The sequence below is a fragment of the Hyperolius riggenbachi genome, chromosome 12 (genome assembly GCF_040937935.1).
Source record: "Hyperolius riggenbachi isolate aHypRig1 chromosome 12, aHypRig1.pri, whole genome shotgun sequence".
Classification (NCBI taxonomy): domain Eukaryota; kingdom Metazoa; phylum Chordata; class Amphibia; order Anura; family Hyperoliidae; genus Hyperolius; species Hyperolius riggenbachi.
This window is the reverse complement of record NC_090657.1, coordinates 34,396,276-34,417,684: the sequence shown is the minus strand read 5'-3', so window position 1 is coordinate 34,417,684 and position 21,409 is coordinate 34,396,276. Positions and strand designations below refer to the sequence as shown.

Sequence of the window (21,409 nt, the reverse complement as noted above, 5' to 3'; positions counted from 1 at the left end):
TTCTGATCTGTCTTGTGTCACTTCTGGCGATCGCCTTTCTCGCGATCGCGTTCTTGCTTTTGTTTCTGCTGATGTGTGTTGTGATTGGTGAACACACATTCATCCTTTATCTGTGCTCTTTCTCTTTAAGGGCTGTTCAGCCCCGCATTGTCTTAGATCTGTACAATTCTCATCTGGCATTTGTGGCTGTGCAGAGGCTGTGCTCGTCTGCACTCTACAGCGCCATCTGCCGGTGGGAATTGCCCTCTGCTGGTGCATTGCACCTAGCCTGGGTTCACCCAATTATACGCTTGTGGAGGGTTTTCGCTGTGCCAGTGCGCATCTTGTGCGCTGACCGCGAAAACGATTCCGCAAACATTACAATAGACCTCAGTGGGAGTGTCTGAAGACTCTGGGTGGAAGGCGGGTAATGAATACACAATTAGCAAGTGAGGGAGGAAATTATGTCAGGATAAGCTTCATTCAAAGGTAACCAAGATGGAAACTGTCTAGAATAGGATTCTCTGCTTTTCCTCTATAAAATTCACAGGAATCATAACATGGACAGTGCAATACATCTGTTATGTAAGTAGAACTAGTATTTATCTATAAATATTATATATATATATATATATATATATATATATATATATATATATATATATATATATATATATATATATATATATATATAGGGTTTTTTATTTCTAGGTTAGCATGGGTGTCACTTTTAAGAAGTTCTTTAAAGAAAACCTGTACTGAAAATAAAAGTCAAAATAAGCATGCACAAGTCATACTTACCTTCCATGTAGTCTACTCCTCAGTGTCTTTCTCCTGTCCCGCGTCCTATTTGTTCGCTATGATCAAGGGAATTTTCCGTCCTCCATTTTGAAAATAGCCATTACCCCATAACAGCTTTCTGGTCAGCACACAGTTAAACTGTAACATCGCCCACTTGAGCCATAGGGAAACATGAACATTACCTGGTACATCCGTTTTCCTCTCAGCTTTAACTGACAGCAACTGATATTTTACTGACAGCAACTGATATATTTCAGATCTGACAAAATATTGTCAGAACTGGATGGGATTATTGTCAGAAGAAAATGGTGAGCTTCTGAGAGGAACTGATGGCAAGGTAACTCTGTAATGTTCACTTGAAGTTACCTCATGTGTTTATTTTAACCTTCCCAGCGTTCAATTTCCCCAGGATTTCTGTGCAAACAGTGATAAAATTTATTTTTAAAACTTTTTTTTTCCTGTAACTTGCCAAAATGTGTCAAGCAAGGGTCTAGTATACAGTGCAGGAGAGTATTGATGTGTATGCATGTTTATACTGTTCACAGCATGTTTTTTTGAACGGACATTTCTGTCCATACCGCTAGGGAGGTTAAATATTTTTACTCAGTACAGGTTCTCTTTAAGGAGAATAATAAAGCAAAAAAAAATAATTTTTCCAAAATACTTTATAGTCAATGTATCAATACTGTATGTGGTCTTTGATATTATTAACTTCTAAATTTGGCATGAATTTACACGGAACTTACACAAAATTGGAAAATTATGGTTTCTGATTACGTTTACAAACAAAATTGATTAAGATTTTTCCTAAAAATGTGCATTATAATTTTGCAATCGTAATTGTGAATTACGATGCAAAATTAATCTACTATCTTGTTTGATTTTTTTTTATTTTTTTCTGGCGTAATTAAAGAAAATAGAGAATAATAACATTCATTGGCTTCCACTAAAATTTTGGTAGCTATAGCTACGTTTTATATTTTTATGCTAAAGTTTTAAACTCTTTCTATTTTTTTAGGTATGAAATAGAGCTAAGCTTTAGAAAAAGTATTGATGCTGATATCACTGGACTGCGTAGTATCTTGGACGGCTTTAATGGCCAGATAAGTAAACTGGAATCTGAACTTGAGGCCCTGGAAGAAGAAATACTAAGGATGAAGAGGAATAATGAGCAGGTGAGGTATGGAAGACCTTACTGGACTCTCTGAATGGGCAAGCATTTGCAGTTTGCCCATGGTTTGGCTTAAAAAAAAAAAGGTCATTCATTTGTGTCCTCCTTTATGTCCTAGGCAGTGAATGCTTTATCTTCTCAGATTGGCACCAGAGTCAGTGTGGAAGTAGAAGCTTCTCCAACTATCAATCTAAACAGGACTCTGTCTGGTATTCGAGAGGAATATGAGAAACTAATGGAGAGGAACCTTGGAGAAATCGAGATGCTTTTCCTGAAAAGGGTACCCATGCATTGTCTTTTTTCCCCCCCCTTACACACGTTTAGGGATGTGGAGCACCTACATAGCTCTCTAAAAATAGTTTCTTTTGTCATAGAGAGCAAAAAGGTCTAGTTAATTGCAGGGCTGTATAGTTGGTACAAATCTCATCCAACTCCTCAGTTTATAAAACCACCAACTCTGACTCCAGGTACCTAAAATTGCTCCAACTCCTTGACTCTTTCACAAATTTGCATTGATGTATAATTAACCTTAAAGGGGTTCTTTCGCGAAAAAAGTAGGCAGTTAAAAAATGTGACAGATGACAGGTTTTGGGCCAGTTCATCTTTTCAAGGGGGATTCTCAGGGCTTTCTTTGTTTTCAACAGCATTTCCTGAACAACAGTTGCAAAATCTAACTGACATAATAGTGTGCAAGTGATTAGGGAGGCCGGCTGGTATCTTGCTATTTTGGCAGTTAAACTGCTGTTCAGGAAATGCTGTTGAAAACAACGAAAGCCCTGAGAATCCCCTTTAAAAAGATGGACTGGCCCAAAACCTGTCATCTGTCACATTTTTTAACTGCCTACTTTTTTCGCGAAAGTACCCCTTTAATTCACTTTAATATGATACTACACTAGTTTAAATATCTGTTTTCCTCTGTAAAAAAAAAATCATAAGATTTTTTTTTTAAATTATACATACCAAACGTAGTGTCCATGTCTTGTTTGGGGATTTGCAATCGACCATGAAAATCATCCCCATAAGCTTCAATGCAAAATGTGAAAAATTGAAGGTATGGAGAGCTGGCCTTTTGAAATCTACATCCTGGCAGAGATACAGGGCTGCAAACAAGATTTTAATAGGCTGCGTTCAGAACAGGTTAAATAACACCTTAAACCATCAGACAACTGTAAATTCATTTTCTCATAACCTGCTGGGCGGTCTGGACGAGCTCAGCTCGTCCAGTACCGCCGGAGCCTGCCGCTCAGGCCCTGCTGGGCCGATTTGGCTCAAATAAAAAGCAGCACACGCAGCCGGCACTTTGCCAGCCGCGTGTGCTGCCTGATCGCCGCCGCTCTGCGGCGATCCGCCGCGAGCAGCGGCGAAAGAGGGCCCCCCTAGCCGCCTGAGCCCAGCGTAGCCGGAACAAAAAGTTCCGGCCAGCGCTAAGGGCTGGATCGGAGGCGGCTGACGTCAGGACGTCGGCTGACGTCGATGACGTCACTCCGCTCGTCGCTATGGCGACGATGTAAGCAAAACAAGGAAGGCCGCTCATTGCGGCCTTCCTTGTTTATTCTGGGCGCCGGAGGCGATCGAAAGATCGCCTCCGGAGCGCCCTCTAGTGGGCTTTCATGCAGCCAACTTTCAGTTGGCTGCATGAAATAGTTTTTTTTTTATTAAAAAAAAACCCTCCCGCAGCCTGCCTGGCGATCTTAATAGAACGCCAGGCAGGATAATGGTGAAAGAGGACTAGCGACTGTGCTTAAAGGATACCTGAAGTAACATGTGACATGATGAGATAAACATGTGTATGTACAGTGCCTAGCACACAAATAACTATGCTGTGTTCCTTTTTTTCTTTCTCTGTCTTAAAGAGTTAAATATCAGGTATGTAAGTGGCTGACTCAGTCCTGACTCAGACAGGAAGTGACTACAGTGTGACCCTCACTGAGTTCCAACTATAAAACACTTTCCTAAAGAAAAATGGCTTCTGAGAGCAGGAAAGAGATAAAAAGGGCAATTTCTTATCAGTAAAATAAACCCATTTTGTTTGCCCATTAGTCCCAGCAATCACAACATTTAAATTATGTCCCTAGTACAATGTATGGCGTTAATATATTATGTGGAAATAAAGGTGTATTTTTTCAGTTTTCGTTTATTTTTATTTGTGTCCCATCAATTGTAAGCCTTTAGGTACTAAAATAACAGTAATATACCCCCATGAAATACATATAAAAAAAGTCCCTAAGGCAACTATTTATGGATTTTTTTTTACTTTTTTTTTTCAATCTATTTACTTGGTAACTTGGGTGGGAGGAGGGGGCTTTGGAAGTAATTAAATTATATTACTTTTTTTTTTTATAATAAAAATAAATAAAAATCTGTGGTGTGTAATTTAACTTTTCACCTCTAGATGGTGGTAGAAATACTCCCTGGTTTACCAAGGGTTTTTTTGTTTTTGTTTGCTTGTTTGTTGATTTGTTTTTTGTTTTTTATTTTCATTTACATTCTTACTTATGAATGGACATGGCCCCTGATTGGGGTCATATCCATTCATTACAGCCACCCTTCTCCAAATGCCAACACGGAAATACCGCCGCTCGCAGTGGCGATCACACCTGCATATGCACTTGCATTACCGCTTGCAAACTGGACGTGAATACTCAGCCAGTTTGCTTTTAGCAGCACCTATCTGGATGAGAATACTTGTCCAGATAGGCTTAAGTGGTTAAAGGTTATTATACTGTTGTTTATCTTTTAGAGCAGAGAGGAAGTTCTGAGTTCGGGTCCGCTTTAATGAGGAAGTGCAATTCAACCATTGTCAATTGCAATTGTCTGCCTGTGTGTTGTCCTTTAGGTTAAGTAATTCACCAGATTTGCCTAACATTCTCCCATTTCCTTTCTATCCTTGCAGAGTATGAGTCTGACGAGTGAGAGAACTTCTGGCTCTGTACAGCTGGAGTCAGCCCAGGTTGAACTCATTGATGTAAAGCATTCTTTGCAAACTGCGGACATTGAATTTCAGAGTGAGAAGAACATGGTATGCTGGATTGTATGTGTATGCCACAATACACTTAGCACAACATCACACAGAGGGTATGTGAAAATTACTGTATTCGATAGGTGATAGAAAGGTAACAAGACTGAAAAAACACAAAAATAAACCAGGGGCCAATAGTGTGGTATGTAAGTGCACCAAGTGTAAATAAAGTGAAACAATACTCACATTATCCTGGCTAACATAGAGGGGAGTGGCTGCCCCCACTCATAATAGGGTTAAAACCTAGATGGTTGCTCTCTGTGGCTCGTACAATAGTTACCATAAGGTGCTAGACTGAAATTACAACCTCCTTTCAGAGGTGTAATCTTCTTGGGCTTGGGGCGCCAAGAAATAATGTATTTTTTCAGGGTTTTTTTTTTAATTCTTTTTTTGCCTTAAAATGCATAAAAAATAAAATATTTTTGGGGAGAAATAATTCTCCAAAAAAAACTAGTTCTGAGAAAAAAAAAATATATCTTTCACTTAGTAGTCTTAAATAGTGGTAACGTTATTGTTAATTGATTAGGAACATATCCAAGGCCCCATTCACACTTAAAAGCGCAAAACGCCGGCGATTACCGCCAGCGTTTTGCGGGAGTGATTTTTCCACAATTAACGTGGAAAAATCGCTGGACACTGCAGCTATTTTTCCGCGATCGCGTTCAGCGCTTCTATAGCACTGAAACGCGATTGCCGGGAAATCGCCTGAAAATGGTGCATGCTACACAATGTTTGTTTGGCGATTTGCATTAATCGCCGGCGAGTAATGCAAATTGCCCAAGTGAGAACAGGCCCATAGGGTATTATTGCATTAGCGCTGTAAAAAGCGATAGTGCTTGAGCATTTTGCCGAAATCCCCAGCAAAACGCTCTAGTGTGAATGGGCCCTAAAACATCAATGCTGCTGGGGTCCTTAACTACTTCACCACTGAGGGGTTTACCCCTTATGGACCAGATCAATTTTTGCCCTTTAGCGCTCATCCCATTAATTCACCAATAACTTTATCACTACTTATCACAGCAACATGATCAATATCTTGTTTTTTTTTTTGCCTCACCACTAATTAGGCTTTCTTTGGGTGGTACATTTTGCTTAGATTTATTTTAGTCTTAATGCATTTTAACAGGAATAATAAAAAAATTATTTATTTCTCAGTGTTTGGCCATTATAGTTTCAAAATAATACATGCCACTGTGGATAAAAGCCACACATTTTATTTGGCCATTTGACTAGGTTATTACAATGTTTAAATGATGTCCCTAGTAAAATGAATGGCAACAATATTTTATTTGTATTTTTTCAGTTTTGTGCATCCACCATCACTAATTACACGCCCTTACTTTCAAAAATAATAGTAGTATACCCCCATGAAATATATATTTTAAAAAAGAGTCCCTAAGGTAACTATTTATGTATTTTTTATGATACAAACACACACACACACACACATCAATTTTTTGGTAACTATGGTAGAGTGTGGGAGGTAAGGGGTTCATTGTAATGGTTATTTATGTATAAGTGTGTAATTTAACATACATAGGGTGTAACTTTACTATTTGGCCACTAGATGTCCCCTACTTTATCTTCCTGTGCGTACTGTTAGTAAGCTAACAGGAAGTAATGCATGTATGTGTTCATTTCATTTTAACAATGACCACGGCATTTATATCGGTGAATAAGAAATATGATCCCATTCACTGATGATCACCTGGCAGTAGAGATAGCCTGAATGGTTCGACTGCGAACTTATTTGCGCGAACTTCGGTAGTTCGCATTCGCGGTGAACCTCAAACTATATGCGAGTTTGACCCGCCCCCAATACTACATCATTAGTATCAATTTTGACCCTCTACATCACAGTGAGAAGACACAGGGTAGCCAATCAGGCTACACTCCCTCCTGGACCCCCCCCCCCCCCTATAAAACGCAGGCAGCGTCAGCCTTTTCACTCACTCGTATGGCTGCAATAATTAGGGATGGGAGAGAACCTGCTGACATAGGGTAGGCTTAGTTAGGTTCTTGTGTCAGGCTTGTTAGGTTGCTGCTTCTTGATGATACTTATTGCTAAAAAACATTCCTCATCCTCAACAGCTCTTTTGAGAGCTAATGTTGTTCATGTGATCTATTTTGTGTGTGTGTGTGTGTCCCACAGACACTTGTGTTGCATATACAGCCCTGTCAGTCAGTCACAGCTGCTAGACCTTGGCCCCTTGGTAATTCCTACTGTGCCACTGCCAGGCCCAGTAGATTCAGTGACTACCTGTGTGTGTGACAGCTGCACATTTGTAATACCAATCACTGCATACCCACCTGTTCATTGCACCTACCTACCTATGTGAGCGCACGCAGTGTTATATACCAGTCAGTCTCTGCACCTTCCCACGTTACCTGTGTGTGTGACAGCTGCACATTTGTAATACCAATCACTGCATACCCACCTGTTTAGTGTACCTACCTTCTTACGTGAGTGCACGCAGTGTTATATATTACCAGTCACTGCACCTGTTCACGGTACTTGTGTGTGTGACAGCTGCACATTTGTAATACCAATCACTGCATACCCACCTGTTCAGTGCACCTACCTACCTACATGAGCGCACGGAGTGTTATATACCACAAGTCACTGCACCTGTTGACGGTACCTGTGTGTGTGACAGCTGCACATTTGTAATACCAATCACTGCATACCCACCTGTTCAGTGCACCTACCTACCTACCTACGTAAGCGCACACAGTGTTATATACCACCAGTCCCTGCACTTGTTCACGGTACTTGTGTGTGTGACAGCTGCACATTGTATTGTAATACCAGTCACTGCATACCTTTCACTGCACCTGTGTGACTGCACAGTGTATTAGTCAAGTCAGTGCATACCTTTCACTTCACCGCCCCTGATATGGACAAAACAACAGGCAGAGGCAGGATCCTAATTGACAAGATGACCAAGGGGACAGTTCAGAGGGGGAGTCAGAGAGAAGTAGGAGGAGACGAGTTGCTGAAAGAAGCAGGGGAAGCTCGTCATCAGAAACAGCTGGTGGCAGTGTCCGGTGCTGTGTATCGCCACCTATGGACAGCCAGCCAACATGCCCTTCAACGTCAACTGCTGATGCCACCGTAGTGCCCACACCCCTGTGCTCAGCGGTGTGGAAATTTTTGTGTGTGTCTTCCTCAGATCAGAGCAATACCATCTGTTCTCTCTGCCGCCAAAAATTGAGCCGTGGAAAGGCCAACACCCACGTAGGGACAACTGCCTTATGAAGGCACATGGAGAAAAGGCACAATCTGCAATGGGAAGACCACCTGAGGAAAAGCAGCACACAAAAGCAAAGCCACCGTCCTTCTCCTCTTCCTCCTTCAGGTGCATCATCTTCAGCTGCTTTCTCCCTTGCACCTTCACAATCACAGCCACCCTCCTCCACTCCGCCTCTCACCTTGGGCGGTTCCTGCTCCTCTGCATGCAGCAGCAGCCAGGTGTCCGTGAGGGAGATCTTTGAGCGGAAGAAGCCAATGTCTGCCAGTCACCCCTCTGCACGGCATCTGACAGTTGGCTTGGCGGAACTGTTAGCTAGCCAGCTGTTACCATACTAGCTGGTGGACTCTGAGGCCTTCCGAAAATTTGTGGCCATTGGGACACCGCAGTGGAAGATACCAAGCCACAATTATTTCTCAAAAAAGGCGATACCCAAACTGTACCATGAAGTTGAAAGGCAAGTAGTGTCATCTCTGGCACACAACGTTGGGTCAAGGGTCCATCTGACCACGGATGCCTGGTCTGCCAAGCACGGTCAGGGCAGGTACATTACTTAAACAGCCCATTGGGTCAACCTGGGGACCCCTCGCAAGCAGGGAGTACGTGGCAGTGCAGAGGACCTACTTGTGACACCTCCATGGCTTGCAGGCAGGCCTGCTGCCACCTTCTCTCCTCCTGCTACATCCTCTTCGCTGTCGTCCTCCTTCTCCTCCTTGGCTGAGTGGCAGTACAACTCTAGTTGTGCTGCAATCTCCTCTCCAGTTACACAGCCCCAGCTCCCCAAGGCCTATGCTGCATGCCAGGTACGACGGTGTCACACCATCTTAGACATGTCTTGCCTCAACGCAGAGAGTCACACTGGAACAGCTCTCCTGGCTGCTCTTAACAAACAGGTGGATCAGTGGCTGACCGTGCACCAACAGCAACGTGGTGTGGGACAATGGCAGCAATCTCATTTCGGCTTTGAATTTGGGAAAGTTGACACATGTACCCTGCATGGCACATGTGCTGAATCTCATAAGTCAGAAATGTGTGTGCACGTATCCAGGCTTACAGGACATCCTAAAGCAGTCCAGGAAGGTGTGTGGGCATTTCAGGCAGTCTTACACGGCCATGGCATGCTTTGCCGATATTCAGTGGAGAAACAAATTGCTGGTGAGACGCTTGATTTGTGATAGCCCAACTTGCTGGAATTCAACTCCTGATGTTCAACCACCTGCTACAACAGGAAAAAGCCGTCAAGCAGTATCTCTACAACTACAGTCAAAGGACATGCTCTGGGGAGATGGGGATGCTCTGGCCGAAGTACTGGACACTCATGCAAAATGCCTGCAGGCTTATGCAGCTGTTTGAGGAGGTGACAAACCTGGTGAGTGGCAGTGAAGGCGCCATCAGCGACTTGATCCCATATGCTTTCTTCCTGGGGTGTGCCATGCGTAGAGTGGTGGATCAAGCTGTTGAGGAGCGTGAACAGGAACAGGAACAGGAGAAAGAGTTGTGAGATCAAATCTCAGCAGAAGCAGATGATTCCTCAACACCTGTGGCAGCACAGAGGGGGAGGAGGAAGAGGAAGAGTAGTGTGGGGAAGAGGAGTGAGATGATGAGGAAGGTGTTTTTTTTTTTGGAGGAGGAGGCGGAAGAACAACCACAGCAGGCGTCACAGGGGGCTTGTGCTGCTTAAGTTTCCCAAGGTATTCTTCATGGCTGGGGGAGGAAGAGAACTTAAATTATCTGGCATCACTGAGGAAGAGCAAGAGGAGATGGAGAGTATGTCTGCATCCAAATTTGTTCAGATGGCGTCTTTCATGCTGTCCAGCCTGTTGAAGGACCCCCGTATAAAAAACCTCAAGGGGAATGAGCTGTACTGGGTGGCCACGCTACTAGACCCTCAGTATAAGCACAAAGTGGTGGAGATGTTTCCAAATCACCAGAAGGCAGAAAGGATGCAGCATTTGCAGAAAAAGCTGGCAACTATGCTTTACAGTGCATTTAAGGGTGATGTCACAGCACAACGGAATAAAGGTACCACTGCCAGTAATCCTTCTCCCATGTCCACGCAGGCAAGGACAGGACACTCCAGCGATCTCATGGTGATGTCGGACATGCGGACATTCTTTAGTCCAACGTCTCACCTTAGCCCTTCCTGATCCACCTTCCGCCAACGCCTTGACCGACAGGTAGCCGACTACCTGGCCTTAAGTATGGATGTAGACACCGTGAGCAGCGATGAACCCCTGGACTACTGGGTGCGCAGGCTTAACCTGTGGCCAGAGCTGCCACAATTTGCCATCCAACTTCTGTCTTGCTCTGCCTCAAACGACCTGTCAGAAAGGACCTTCAGTGCAGCTGGAGGCATTGTCACTGAGAAGAGAAGTCGCCTAGGTCACAAAAGTGTTCAATACCACACCTTTATCAAAATGAATGAGGCATGGATCTCAGAGGGCTACTGCCCGCCCAAATACTAAGTCAGTCCCCAAACACAGCATCTCTGCCTGCAGGCCGTTTGACTGCCTTCTCCGCCACCACCAACAAGGTCCAGGACTCCAGGCGGATTACTGAATTTTTAAGGCAGCTGCTGGCAGCGGCCGCTATAATAATTTTTCTAGGGTGTGTACATGCCTGCCTAATTTTTCTGGCTGCACTGCAGCTGCAACACAAAACAAAAGGCATGTACATGTGTCAATTTCCCTTCGTGAACGTTACCTTGCCACGGTGAAGGGGCTTGCGTATCACAATGAAGCAATGACTGCCGGCTATATGAGTGTCTCGGGGGGCTGGGGGGAGCACACCCAAGATAATAAGGTTGTTGCTTCATTGTGGACAGACCAAATTCGATCAGCTGGACAGTCACTGTTCTGTCCTTGAGCTACCTCAGCCCGGTGACCATATGGGCTTGAAAACCACCATGGCCTGCACTCTCGCCATGGTGCGCACTAGTCCAGCATAGCCCTTACACAAACAGCTGTTTTGCGGTGCATTTCACAGTGAGTTTGGTGTGTCAGTGTGAAGCAGTACTCTAATTACACTCCCTGATTGATGTATACACATGCAAGATGTTTTAAAGCACTTTAGGCCTCCATCACTTTTCTGGCCAGCATAATTTTTTCTATTTTTCAAAGTTTGCCTCCCCATTGAAGTCTATTGCGGTTCCGAAAATCGGAGGTTCGCGACATCTCTAATAGATATACAGACTCTTTTTCAACAAGTGCTTAAGGGAGTTTTATGTGTTGGTACTGAAGTTGTTAAACTAGTGCGATACTTTTATTGTACTGTATAAAAAGCTTTCTCTTACTGAAAAAAATGATACTTGTTTCATTACTAAATTTTTGTTCTCCAATTTCCTTATAGTTCCTCTTCTATACTGATTAACCTCTTGGCTATTGTTCTCTAGATATCTGCTCTGGATGTAACATTAGTGGAGATACAGGCTCATTATGCTTCGGAACGTGCTGAGCTACAGAGAACAATAAATATTGTTTCAGAACAATTGGGTGAGATTCGAAATGAGCTGGAAAGCCAGAATGAAGACTACCAGCTGCTTGTAGACAAGAAGGTCCACTTGGAGCTGGAGATTGCTACATATCAACGTCTGCTGGATGGACCTGATACAAAGTACGTAGCTAAATACCAGTTCCTTACTAGTGATGCCATACTTCAAATCAATAAATCTCCAGGAGACCCAGTCATATCTCACTATTGGTGTATGGGTTCACTGCCATTTGTTTTGTTATATTGCTAATGTAATGATCTGCTCTGCTGTCTGCACAGGCAGACAGCTTTTTGACCATTTTTTAGGTCTGAGTGCTGCAGGTCTCTAGAAAAGAGACCTGTCTTCACTCTGTGAGTTTCAGAGCTGCTGTTCTGGTGAGGAATTTGCATCCACTTGTCATGCAAATTGCTTAGCTGCTTCCTTTGATGGCTTGCAGTATAAATACCATTTGCTCCCAGAATTCCCTGCTGGTCATGAAGGCTTGCTCCTGCTAACTTGCCTGGAGTCTCAGCCCTCTGCTCATTATAGGCTATTATTGCTAGCTTAGAGTAGTTACCCTTTGGGAGTGCTTTGCATTCTTTGCAGCGGCAGCTGACAGAAAATCGCTCTGTCTGTTTGGATCGCACTCGATCCTTTCTCTCTTGTTCCTGTTGTCTGTCTATCTGTCGGTCTGGAGTAAACGTTTGCTGTTGCCTGATGTAAGGCAACCGATTAGCAAGCGTTTCTGTTATTTGTTTGTTTGTGTTTTCTGTGTTCTTTTGTTAGTCAGGGTTGGCGCGTTTTGTCTCTGTTGCGCTTTTCATGCAGAGACCGCACCATTAACGTGTTTTGTTGCTGTTGCGCTTCTCGTGCGGCGACCGCGTTTAGCGAGTGCATTTGTTATTTTCCTTGGCGTTCTGATTGTTATTGTTTGCTGTGCCTTTCTTACTTCACCTATGCTCTGTCTTTACTCAGTCTTGTGTCACTATTAGCAATCACCATTCTGGCGATTGCTTTCCCACTTGGTCTTCGTTGGTGTGTGTTCACCGTCGCCGGGTGGCGACTAGATTGGTGGACATACATACATTCTGTCTCTGCGCTCTCTCTCTCTCACTAGGGGCTATTTTGCTCTGCATTGCTTTCCCTCGTACAATTCCTAACTAGCATCTGTGGCAGTGCAGAGGGTTTATTCCTCTGCACTCCACAGCTCCATCTGGCGGTGGGAATTCCCCTCTACAGGTCCATTGCACCAAAGCTGGGTTCTGTTATTCAGACGCTTGTGGAGGATTTCCGCAGTGTCAGCGCACAAGCTGACCTCGGAGATAATTTGTTACAGCTTTGCACTAGAGTTATTCATAACCTTTAGGGATGGTCGGAAATGTCGATTTCCGAATCCGCAAAAACTCAGATTTCCGCCAATGCCAATTTCCCATTTTTCGATTTTCAGTTTTTCCAATTTCTGATTTTCGAGGAATATCCCCATCAGAGAATGCAAAAAATGAGAAACAATTTTAATTGTGATATTTCATCTGTAGTTCACTATGAGGGACCTGTGATCTAACTATCTAGGTCTATCTATAGTCCTCGAAGGCCGAGGCTCTCACACATCTGTGGAACAGCTCAAATAAATGAATAGAACTGAATCAGGAAAGTTGTGGCTCATCAACTAGAACATTTCTCCATTGCTCAGTTCATCTCGATGACTGGAGTTGGACAGCCCTGATCTAGGTGGTTCGTGATATTTAGTAACACAAAGTTCTGCATTCTCTTCCTGTATATTTGTCCACCCTGAGAAGTTCATATTTTATTGTGATTAGGCTGCCAGTCAAGGCTTGTTGGATATACCTGACAAACTTAGCATGTGTGATGTCTGGCCTTCACATTCAGTAATGATTTGGTGAGATGTTATGTTATGGAATGTCCATGTTTTACAGTCTTGTGCTTATGGAATAATAATAATACTTTTTTTCCCACCCAGTGTAAATGAACAACTTTCATCAAATAACCACAATGGTAAGTTGAAATAAAGATTTAACCTGAACTTCTGTGGAATCGGTAAAAACAAGGAACACCAAGAGCCCCAATAGTGTAATATGTACTGGTAAATGGTTACTAGATAGAGTAAATATTAATACTCACAAACCAGGGTTACCGTTAGGCAACCACTGTAAAGGCAGGTGGGGAGATTTTCCTGACCCCACTCAGGAATAAGAACTCGCTCTCTGTAGATGAGAAAAAGGGGTTTTAACCCTCCACCCAGGGTGGACTCAATATTATGCAGGAGAACAGAGGCGCCAAAAGGATAAAAGGAAGCTAAATGAGCTTAAAAACCAAATTCTTGGTAAATAGAGGAGGTAGTGGTGGACTTACCTCCTCCAAGTAGACACACAACGACTGTAGTAAACACAGTCAATATATTTTATTTATGAACTCCAAATATGCAACGCGTTTCGCAGGTTTGATCTCGCTTCATCAGGCAATAACAACGGAGCAATAGCATATGTGGTGCCTGGCTCTTCTACTGACCACATATGCTATTGCTCCGTTGTTATTGCCTGATGAAGCGGGATCAAACCTGTGAAACGCGTTGCATATTTGGAGTTCATAAATAAACTATATTGACTGTCTTTATTACAGTCGTTGTGTGTCTACTTGGAGGAGGTAAGTCCACCACTACCTCCTCTATTTACCAAGAATTTGGTTTTTAAGCTCATTTAGCTTCCTTTTATCCTTTTGGCGCCTCTGTTCTTCTGTGGAATCGGGATACAGTCTTCATCTAACTGCTTCATAGTTTTATTGCTAAGCTTTAAGAAATGTGATGCATACTGTGCGATACACGGATCAGCCAACACATTGAAACTACCTGCCTAATACTGTGTGGGGACACATGGAGGTATGGACTCCACGGGACATTTGAAAGTACCTTCTAGTATCAGACACTAAGAGCCATATGCAATTCACTTTTTCACCTAGGTGATCATTTTAAACTTGTTAATAAAATGCCTTTTAAGCCACCAGAAAGCAAGAAATACTCAAAATAATTTTGATCGTACTTTTTCACCTACTTTTTGGTACTTTTTTTAGTTTAAAATTACTGGAAAGTTATTTTAAATCGAAGGTGAAATATTGGCCTCAATTCACTAAGCTTAACTCCTGTCTTTAATAACTCTTCTGAGCTGTTTTACAGTTATCACCATGGTGATATAATTGTGATAACTGTAAAACAGCTCAGAAGAGTTATTAAAGACAGGAGTTAAGCTTAGTGAATTGAGGCCATTATCTCCTAGGAGAAAACTCGGGTGAAAAAGTGAATTGCATATGGCCCTAAGACTGTAGCAGTAGATGCTTTAAAGTGAACCGGAGACGAAGCACCCTCATGTAATTTACCACATATATCAGTGGGAACATTAGAGAAAACACCTACCCTGCTCTCTGTTTTATCCTTCAGGCCCCGTTCACACTGCACGTGTTTCCAGCCGCGTTTTGGAAACGCATGCAGGAGACAGACACGCACGACATCAGACAGTGCATAGAGTGCACTGTCTGATGTTCACACTGCATGCGTTCCGGACCTGTGCGGTCCGGGAACGCATGCTGCACGCATTTTTTGTAAAAATGCGTGGCTGTCCAATTCACTTTTCAGTGATGGGATCAGCCACGCAACGCACACAAACGCGGATGGCGTGCGTTCGTACGCGTTGTGGTCCGCATGCGTGGCCGTCCGTGTTTGTGATGTGAACGGGGCCTCACTGTTCAGCTTGCTTCTTATCAGCCCTGATAAAATCCCTGACTGAGCATTCAGTCTGGCTTTGCTCAGGAATCATTATAGCTGAGTCTATCTTCTCTGATGTCTTTTCAAGCCCAAGCCTGCCCCTTCTGGCTCTGCTGTAATGACTCAGCTATAATGATTCCTGAGCAAAGCCAGACTGAATGCTCAGTCAGGGATTTTTATCAGGGCTCATAACAAGCAGGCTGAGCAGTGAAGAATGAAACAGAGAGCGGGGTAGGTGTTTTCTCTAATGTTCCTACTGATATATATAGTAAAATACGTGAGGGTGCTTCGTCTCTGGTTCACTTTAAAGTACATCTGGACTGAGAGAGATATGGAGGCTGCCATATTTAATTCTTGTTAAGCAATATCAGTTGACTGGCATCCTGCTGATCTCTTTGGCTGCAGTAGTGTCTGAATCATATACTTGAAAGAAGCATGTAGCTAATCTAGTCAGATTTTAGTCAGAAACACCTGATCGGCATTCCTGTTCAGGGTCTATGGCTAAAACTATTGGAGTCAGAGGATCAGTAGTACAGCCAGGCAATCTGCATTGTTTAAAAGCAATTAAATATGTCAGCCTCCCAGCTCTCTCGGTTCAGGTGTACTGTACAGTAGACTTAGGCCTCAATTCACTAAGCTTAACTCCTGTCTTTAATAACTCTACTGAGCTGTTTTACAGTTATCACCATGGTGATATAATTGTGATAACTGTAAAACAGCTCAGAAGAGTTATTAAAGGCAGGAGTTAAGCTAATGGTGGCCACTAATGATCCAATCTTTTTCATCCAATCTTACCAAATCAATGTAGTATAAGGGTAAATTGAGTGAATATACTGAACGGATACTTCAGGCAGTTACCTTATATTACATAGAAATGGTAAGATTGGATGAAAAAGATTGGATCATTAGTGACCACCCTTAGTGAATTGAGGCCTTAGCATCACATTTTATAGCATAAATGTAACATTTTATGAGTCTTCAATGTGGGCTGCAAACCGTTCTTAACAAAAAGTTAATATTACCAGTTACTACTTCTTGAGCAAATGAGTCGATATGTTACGTAAGAGCTCCCAGCTGTGCATGCTGGAAAACATAGTTCTTCATAGCCCCAATCCAAAGTCTCATGCGATTTATGGGCTTTGAAGATCAATGTGTTAGTGCCCCCAATCCAAAATGTCATGCACAATCCTAGCAATGCCTCCAAATGTTGTCATTGTGCTCCAATGTTAGTGTGCTAGCTAGCAGTGGCATACACTTCTTGTCAAGGACCTGGAGAAAGGGCATTGTGGAAGGAGTTTTTGGGAGGATACCTCTCACTTACTCTACATAGATTTGGCACTGAGAAAAATAACAAAATAATTCCTAGAGTAAGAAAAAGGCTTTACATGTATACTTTAAAGTGAACCTCCGGACTAAAAATTGACTCACCAGCACTGAAAAGGCTTGGTGTTTCTTTAACAGTTTCACAGCATCAGAACTTTGTTTCTCTTATACAAGCCTCATTTTTAGCTGCACAGAAGAAAACTGCCCAGGCTTTTTTCCCCTGATGCTGTGCAAAGCATGATGGGATTTCTGATGTTGTTGCTCTCGTTCTGCTGTTTTGGTGCAATTTTTTTTTTGTACATTTTGACATTTGAAGCCTAGCGTGTGCAGCTGGGAGGGGTAATCAGGACACAGTTGGAACTGTGTCTCCTGCTCCTTGTCACCTCCGTTCAACCAAAAAGATGGCTGCCCCCATGACAAAGATGGCAGCCCCCATGAATCACAAACATTTGTCTGTTCTTTTAAAACAGGGTGGGTAAGAGATTATATTACCTATCTATTTTAATTAACATAACTAACTAATGTAACTTGATGACAGTATGTTTGTTTAGGCTGAAGTTCCCCTTTAAGTTCTCTAAGTTCAGAGGTTGACCCTGCATGGATCAGACTTATTTTTGTAGCATATTCCACAGATAATGTACACAGCTGTCCATGCACATTATGTAAAAGAAAACATTGTTCATGAGGCTGGAACGCTTTCTTGTATTGCTTTATGAACCAGTTCTGATGCTCCATGTCCATTAGGTGCGTTTGGTCAGTAGAGGACAGGGGTCTACACCTGTATGTTCTGACACCTTTCACTTGTGGCCAGCATTACATGGCCAACAATGTATTCTACCCTAGGTCTTCTGGTCTTTGCTTCACACTCTGCCCATGACTGCCCATTAGCCTGACAGGGATTAACCAGTCATCTTTCCTTGGATCTCTTTTGGTTTGGTAACGATCACTGCATACACCACAAGAGACCTTTCATTACCTTGCTTCTTAATATACAATCCCACCTAACTGGTGCCATTTAGGGGCGTAATTGCAATTTACCAGTCCCCAAAGCAAAGATTTGCCAGCTGGGCACCCCAAGCCCCCATCTTCCAGTCCCCCCCCCCTCCTCAAAGTCCTGAGGTTAAGGGGGCCTGCTTCTGTCAGCATCAAATGCAGAGTTAAATGCAGAGCAGCAGTAAAGCACTATACATTACCTGATTCCAGTGGCAGGACAGGTCCACCTTACTCTTCTTCAGTGTAGCTCTGTGCTGTGCAGCCAATCACCATGCATGTGACGGGCATCTCAAGCCACATGGTGGTTGGTTGCCGGGCCCAGATACACTGAAGAGGATTAAGTGTCATAACGGCACGATAACCAAGTTGTTCACTTTACACCAATTGTCAGTTGTATTCATGTTTTAGCTGATTGGTGTTTATACTGTATTATTGCATATTGGCTTTGTCAATTTTTCATCTTAATGCAGTTTTCTTTTGGAAAAACAGATGCTGTACTGAGCAGGAGCTACCGGCTTTGGCTGTTGTTTTACTTTCTGGGTTGTGGATTCTTGCAAGTTAGAAGGATATTTTGTTCATCACAACTCAGCATCAACTGTACAAAAGCTCACCTGGCAAAGTATGGGGCAGCATGGATAGGGAATTAGGGTTCCATAAACGTATTGAACTGGTGCAGTTACAGATCATGGGGATCAGGGAGCAGCATTAGCATAATAATAATGTTTTCCTTTCTTGTAGAACACAGTAACAGTGATGAACAGAAGGACAAAGAACATCCAGAAACCCGACGCACCAGATCTTCTTAGTGATTTCATCATCCATCCAAACCCATCATTGTGTTAATATCAAGTATATCAATCAAAACCGAATGTAACTCCCATGCTGAAATACTGGACCTAGAATGGTTTAGGTGTCAGGTGACCCAGCAAGAAAGTCACCTAAACCATACTAATCTCCTACATGCCTTTAGCTATTCTTACTATTCCATCCTATCCAGCTCTGTCTTTACTCCTTACAAAGATGGCACCTAGTATGTGAAAAATATTCCAGGGGACTTGTTTGATGTACTGTGTGGTCAAGGGAAGATGTCCATATATGCTCAGCTTTGAACAGATGTGGTGATGAAGCCAAAAGGGCAATTGCTCCAAGCCACAGTAGTTTTCAGAGATGGTGGCCTGCACTCATGGACCATACACTCAAAGACCCTCTTATTAACACAAAAAGGAAAATAGAGGTGTACTGTACACATGATGAGCATGGTTTTTAAGGCATCTACTGGATTCGAGATCATTGGAGAACACTATGGTCTTGAAAACCTGGCTTAGATTCATGACAACATTGTCTGCTATTGGATGGTAAGAGTTGGCTAGCTTCACATGGTTCACATCACATGGTAGGATCTACATTTTAAGGTTCTACAGGCTGGTGATCACAGTATCTAGCAAACCAAAACATTTATTTTTTTTAGAAGCCCTCTCCATTGAGCTGGATATAGATTCCATCAACAACCTGGATCACATTGAACAATGTGATGAGTTGGTGAAAGGTCAGGAGATTACCAGTTGAGATTACTAGTTGATTTTGCATCGCCTATGGTTTTGTGATGTTTAGAAAAATGTCCCAAAATCTTGTGAAATACACTAAGAGTTATGCTAGGAATACACGGTACGTTTTGTACCGTGTAATCGAGCCGCTGGATCGATTCCGGCGCGTCCCTGCGGGTGCCCTGATCGATTCCCGCTCGTGCCCGCGGGCGCTTCTTATTTTCTCGTTTCCTTCCATTGTCCTGCCGCGGTATCGAGCGTGGAATCGATCCAGCGGGTGATCGGACACGTCGGATTTTATCAATCGAGCCATCAGCGGCTCGATTACACGGTACAAAAACGTACCGTGTATTCCTAGCATAAGGGTTGAGGCAAAATTGAGATGTTTTAAAGGGCTTTAATGAGGCAGTTGTATATATAAATGCCCCCAAATGTGACGGTTGTTTCTATTTACTTTTCTGGACCTGTTCTTTTTCTAAAAAAAAAAAAAATGTATAACATTACAAGTAGCATGGTAATATATGGAAAAACATAATGTTTCAAGGGAAGGAAGTTCATAAAATGCCCTTTGTATGGAAAAATACCTAAATGGTTCAAATGTAGTTCTTTATCTCAGATCAGTCAGAGAATATCCAATACTGTAACCCCGAATAAAAAAAAAAAAAAGAGAGAAAGAAACTGACCATAAAAATATATAATGAGGTTTAGGAGTGTATTATGAGCGTTGCTGCTTGCTGCCTAGCTTCCTGCTGCTTTGATCTGTGATGCATCGCTGGGTCATGTGTTTCTGCAGGTGAACGCACTGTCCATACAATTGTATGGGCATGTATGGGCACGTTCACATCTCAGCATTGTAATGGACCACATTATCCAAACACACTTTCTACAGTGCAATTCTGGACAGGGACGGATCTAGGGGGGGGCAAGCAGGTCTCTTGCCCCAGGCGCCGTTTGTTGAATTCTTAAAAAGGCGGCAACATTTGGATGGGGAATGGCAGTTTAGGCGCCAAAACCTGACCTTGCCCCAGGCGCAACTTGGGGCAACTTGGTCTAGATCCGTCCCTGATTCTGGATAAAAATGATGATTAAGAGAACACTAGATTGTAATTTTTCATGCTGTGAAAATAACATGCAAATTATATTGTGCAGAATGTGCGTTGTGTTATGCCCGCATTGTAGAGCAGGTGTTACAGAACCTAGCCTTGATAACCACAACGAATATGTTCTTTTGGCACCCAATAAATGATACCAGACTTGCAGAAGGTGTAACCCAGGCATGAGCCGAAACCACACCAGTGTGAATTTACGCATCATAGTTCGCATCTACGCATCGTAGTTCGTAGGCAAAGTTTCCAAACTACGCTCACAATTTTACATGTAGCGAAGTATTTTTACTTGTAGTTTACGCCCCTATGCGTAGTTCACATGTGTATTGCGAAGTAAACTACTAAAGCGTTATTCACGTCTATTTTTCCGTGTACGATTGTATTGTACAAAATTACGCGTTGGAAAGGGGAATGTACGCATAGAAGAGTTCCTGGTGTTGCATGGAATTTAATGCGTACATTTTTCCGCATAATGGCATGAGCGTCCGCATACACTACGCATCGCACTACGCGTAATTGCATAATTTAATGTATAGTCTACAAAATGCATACGAAGCAAATATTTGATTTCGAAGCCATACTTTGGCGAAGCGTAATTGCGTAAAACTACGCGTAGTTTCAGCGTAGCAAAGTTGGCTGACTACGACCATCCCTGGTGTAACCTTTTTCTCCTTTAGTTGCAGCCATAAGCCAAGTGGCAAGGTCTCAGACTTTTTGGGAGAAGGGAGGGAGCAGAATCTACAGCCATGTGGGGGGGCGCTAAGGCCATAGGAGACCCCATCTTCTTACCTTTTCTCCAATACTAGATCCCTACTCCAGGGCAGGTGTGAGTCATAGTGGACACCCTGTTATGGGTGTTATTAGGGTGGGGTCATGGTGGCCACGCTTGTTATATGACTAATGTTGCTCGGATACAATCCGTGATCTCGGCATAGCCGTGGTTCACAAGCATTTTTTCACTATCCGACATCGTGATCCAAA

General features: G+C 43.0%; 1 protein-coding gene across 1 annotated transcript in view; it reads left to right on the top strand.

The window, feature by feature from the left end:
- LOC137540916 (keratin, type I cuticular Ha6-like) overlaps positions 1–18,584 on the top strand; it is a 49,819-nt gene extending 31,235 nt beyond the window's left edge. Inside the window, exons 3-8 of the mRNA XM_068262097.1 lie at positions 1,799–1,955; positions 2,070–2,231; positions 4,845–4,970; positions 11,613–11,833; positions 13,669–13,703; positions 18,517–18,584. Coding sequence (XP_068118198.1) covers positions 1,799–1,955; positions 2,070–2,231; positions 4,845–4,970; positions 11,613–11,833; positions 13,669–13,703; positions 18,517–18,584 — 769 coding nt within the window. The remainder of the gene's footprint in view (positions 1–1,798; positions 1,956–2,069; positions 2,232–4,844; positions 4,971–11,612; positions 11,834–13,668; positions 13,704–18,516) is intronic.
- Positions 18,585–21,409: the final 2,825 nt, after the last annotated feature.